This window comes from Nestor notabilis, unplaced genomic scaffold (assembly GCF_000696875.1).
Source record: "Nestor notabilis isolate BGI_N333 unplaced genomic scaffold, ASM69687v1 scaffold25432, whole genome shotgun sequence".
NCBI classification, from domain to species: domain Eukaryota; kingdom Metazoa; phylum Chordata; class Aves; order Psittaciformes; family Psittacidae; genus Nestor; species Nestor notabilis.
This window is the reverse complement of record NW_009920058.1, coordinates 7,608-11,587: the sequence shown is the minus strand read 5'-3', so window position 1 is coordinate 11,587 and position 3,980 is coordinate 7,608. Positions and strand designations below refer to the sequence as shown.

The window sequence follows — 3,980 nt, the reverse complement described above, 5'->3', positions numbered from 1 at the left end:
ACCAGCAGCCGCTGATGCAGCAGTCGCCCAGCCACATGTCACAGCAGCCCTTCATGGCCACCGTGACCCAGCTGCAGAACTCGCACAGTAAGGAAGGGTCCGGGTGGTCCCTGCCAAGGGAAGGGCACCGACAATGAGCTCAGCTGGAAAATAGGCTTTTTTTTTCTTTCTGTACTACCCCCGCTCACTTCAAGCTCGCACCCTTGGCTGCTGCCTCTCTCCTGGGTACCAGTGTGAGTGGGATGCACGGTGCTGCTGTGTGGCCACATCCCACCCCATCCTCTCCTTCCCCTGTGCTATCCACTGTGCTGCATCTCACGTACCACGCTGTACTGCCCCGCAAGTGGGATGCGTTCCCCCACCCTTCCAGCATCTTGTACAAACTTCCATGTATTTTTCCTTCTGTGTCCTTAAATCACCCACTTTGGCAAAGGGGTGGCTTTCTGCTCTCTGCAAAGCAAACGCTTCCCTGCTGTGCCCTGAAAGGATCTGTCTTTGGTGCTCAAGTTTATCCAGCACCCCCACGGGGCTGTGCTGCAGCGGGGTTGTGGATCTCCCATGTGTGGTTGAGCCACAGCCCTTCAGTCCCCACCAAGGGTGACCTGCTACCCGAGAGGTGGCTTAGAGGCAGGCGCTGATTTCCTTCTATGCCTTGTTCTATCTCATCCTTGCCTCCACCGTGCTCATTCTCCTGCAGCACCCCTGTGACCTGCTGTAGTGCAGCACTCGGCTGCTCTGCCCCTGTGGGGGGCTTTTCCATGACGCTGCTTGTCTCCCTCCTCTCCGCAGTGTATGCGCACAAACAGGAGCCTCCCCAGTATTCCCACACCTCCCGCTTCCCCTCGGCGATGGTGGTGACAGATACCAGCAGCATCAGCACGCTGACCAATATGTCTTCCAGTAAGCAGGTAATGGCCCTGCAGATGGGGAGGAGAGTTTCTCCTCTGGAAATGGGGCTGGAGGAGGAAGGCAAAGACCTTGTCCTGCTGTCTGTGCTGCACCCACATGGGAAGCTGAGGATGAGCCTTCTGGCACTGAGAACCCCATCCCAGCTCCTTCACATGCTCCAAAAAGCCTCCTTGCAGATGGGGTGATGGGGATTTGGGTGCTGACCCAACTGTGCTGGACAATGAGGACTTCTCCTCTGGAAATGGGGCTGGAGGAGGAAGGCAAAGACCTTGTCCTGCTGTCTGTGCTGCACCCACATGGGAAGCTGAGGATGAGCCTTCTGGCACTGAGAACCCCATCCCAGCTCCTTCACATGCTCCAAAAAGCCTCCTTGCAGATGGGGTGATGGGGATTTGGGTGCTGACCCAACTGTGCTGGACAATGAGGACTTGTCTGGTGGTACCAGCTGGTACCAGCCCCCCATACTCATCCCTGGGGCAGCCTCATCAGAGTGGGAGCATCCTACTGGTGTACAAACTGGGCTGAGAAGGTCAGGACCAAGCAGGTTTCGCTGCCTTGGAGTCCAGGGTGAATTAACTCTGGTTGGAGTCAAGTGGAAGATCCAGGCTCCAATGCACCCTGACTTCCCATAAACCTTTATCATCATCCCAGTGCCGGCGCAGGTGTAAGGCTGGACTTATCCTGGTTCAAATCAGGTATGTGAGGCCTTACTCAGACAATAGTCCCTTTCTGAAAGCCACCTCTGGGGACTGTGGGAAATATGTGGCCCTTATTGATCACTAGATAAATAAGAGAGAGCCTTGAACTTGCATCCAGATAAACTTTCTTATGGAGGTTTGACGGGGAAGAGGGAAAAAATGCCTGCAATGACCACAGAGTAAATACAACAGGGGATTGCTGCGAGACAGCCCCGGGGATGGATGGCGAGGGGTGAAGGATGGGGCTGGGCTGGCAGGTTGGGAGAAGAGGGGGTGCTCGGGAAGGTGATGAACACCATTGCCCCCGGCTGGGGTCGGGCTCCGGTGCTTTGTAGTGCTGTGGGGTGCCCATCGATGTGCAGGAGGCGGTCAGGCCTCGGGAGCACCATTTCCTCAGTGCTGCTTTATCAGCCCATCTGGTGCTCACCCAGCCCGAACTGCCCCTGATTAGCTGAGCTCTCCCCCCACGGGCTGCCTTTGATGCCGGGCTGGCCGCACGGAGCCCTGGGCACGCAGGAAACGTGCCTGGCACGGAGATAGCGCCCGGCCGTCCCCGCTGTGTGAGCAGCCTCCCCTGGCCCAGCACTGCCCCTGGTGCTGGGGCTCCCTCTGCTTTCTCCCCCCATCACCCTCGTGCTCTTTAGTTAAAGCAGGAGGAGGTCTCACTGCTCGGGAGGGGGGAGATGGGGTCGGGAAACGGGTGCAGAAGAGGCATGCACCCACCCCGTTAGCCCCCCTGTACATGATGAACAAGCATGGGTTGGTCCTGCAAGCACCGGGGGGCAGGATCGGGCTCTTGTTCCCCCCCAGCTCCTGGGGCCTCTTTTCCTACCAACCATTTGAGCTAAAGCTGGAGAAATCCATCTTTGGATATTGATTCTTTTTCTCAGTGGTTTCATTAGCAAGGGGCAAATGAAGTGCTAAGAGGGAGCCCAGGGACCCATAAGTGCTGCTCACCCCCCCCCCCCCCCCTGTCTAAATACTTCTGGTGATTTGGGTTTCTGCCCCTGACCGGGGCTAACAGGGGCCATTCCTTGGCCTCTCCATGCTTCGCCTTGGCAGAAGGCAGGTGCTGCTGGGCACAAGGATGCCTGGCAGCAGTGGGCTCCTCCGAGGTGGGCAGAAAGGATGGGAAGGTCACTTGGATCCCCGGTTTTCCAGTGGAGTTTGCTGGGGAGCACATGGATAAACCCAGGGGGTGCACAGGATGCTCCTGGTCCTGTTGGTGGGGATGCCCCCCCAGCTCTCCTCTCTCAGCCCAATGCCACAGATCACTTATCAGATGTTGTTATTTAGACCTGGAAGGGGCAAATACCTCCCGGTCCCTTTGACAAGGCTTGAGGCCAAGCCACCATTTTTATGACGTTAGCAAACACCGATAGCCGCGGCCCGTCCCTAATGACATGTCATGGGAGGCTCCTGGCGTCTCCTTATCTCTGTGTTATGATGTTTGCTGTGAGCTCCAGCCCACAAGGTCACTCCTGGCCCCACACTGGGTGCTGGGGGGACCCCGGGTGGGGATGCAGAAGGGGCTGCTGCAGTGGGATGGATGCGGTGGTGGATCAGCTCCTTCCCCATCTAGTTTAATGGTTTTAAACTAGAAGAGGATGGATCTAGATTAGACATTAGGCAGAAGGTCTTTCCTGTGAGGGTGCTGAGGTGCTGGCACAGGGTGCTCAGGGAAGCTGTGGTTGCCCCATCCCATCAGGGCCAGGTTGGACACAGGGGCTTGGAGCAACCTTCTCTAGTGGAAGGTGTCCTTGCCCATGGCAGAGGGTTGGAACTGGAGGAGCTTTAAGGTCTCTTCAACCTAAACCAGTCTGTGATTCCATGATTCTTTGGGAAGGGGGTGGCAGTATCTGGCTTAGAAAGCATTTTCCCACTCGGGGCCAGGCAGGGCTCGTGTGGCAGCATCGAGGTCCTGGAGTGGTGCCGGAGGTGATGCCTCCGAACGCTCTGCAATGCCCCCACCTCTGTCCCGCCGCTCACTGCGCTGCTCTCTCCTCCGCAGTGTCCCCTGCAAGCCTGGTGATGCTCCACACCTCGCTGCTTCCGCACATAGCAACGGGATCCTATTTTCCACAACATCCCGGAGGTGCCCCGTGTGCCAAGCCTGGGGAGGCGCCAGAGCAAAGCCCAGCGCCGCAGCGAGGAGCCCATCAACCCGAAACAGAGCCGGAGGCTCGAGACTCCCCATCGCCCTTCCCGGCATCCCACCGGGAACGAGCCCGGATTCACGGGTGCCCACCCGGGACCTCTCCTTCCCTCCGTGCAGTATTTCCAAGCTGTGTCTTGGGGATTTTTTCCTTAAGTATTTGCCTTGCAAGAGGCCGCTGGCTCTCCCGAGGAACTGGAACAAGCTGTGCTGGGAAC

General features: G+C 57.7%; 1 protein-coding gene across 1 annotated transcript in view; it reads left to right on the top strand.

The window, feature by feature from the left end:
* LOC104402608 (hepatocyte nuclear factor 1-beta-like) overlaps window positions 1-3,639 on the top strand; it is a gene marked incomplete at its 5' end in the record, with an annotated part of 3,952 nt that extends 313 nt beyond the window's left edge. Inside the window, 3 exons of the mRNA XM_010010521.1 lie at window positions 1-87; window positions 790-908; window positions 3,619-3,639. The exon at window positions 1-87 is cut by the window's left edge and continues 81 nt beyond it. Coding sequence (XP_010008823.1) covers window positions 1-87; window positions 790-908; window positions 3,619-3,639 — 227 coding nt within the window. The remainder of the gene's footprint in view (window positions 88-789; window positions 909-3,618) is intronic.
* Between the last annotated feature and the right edge of the window lie 341 nt (window positions 3,640-3,980).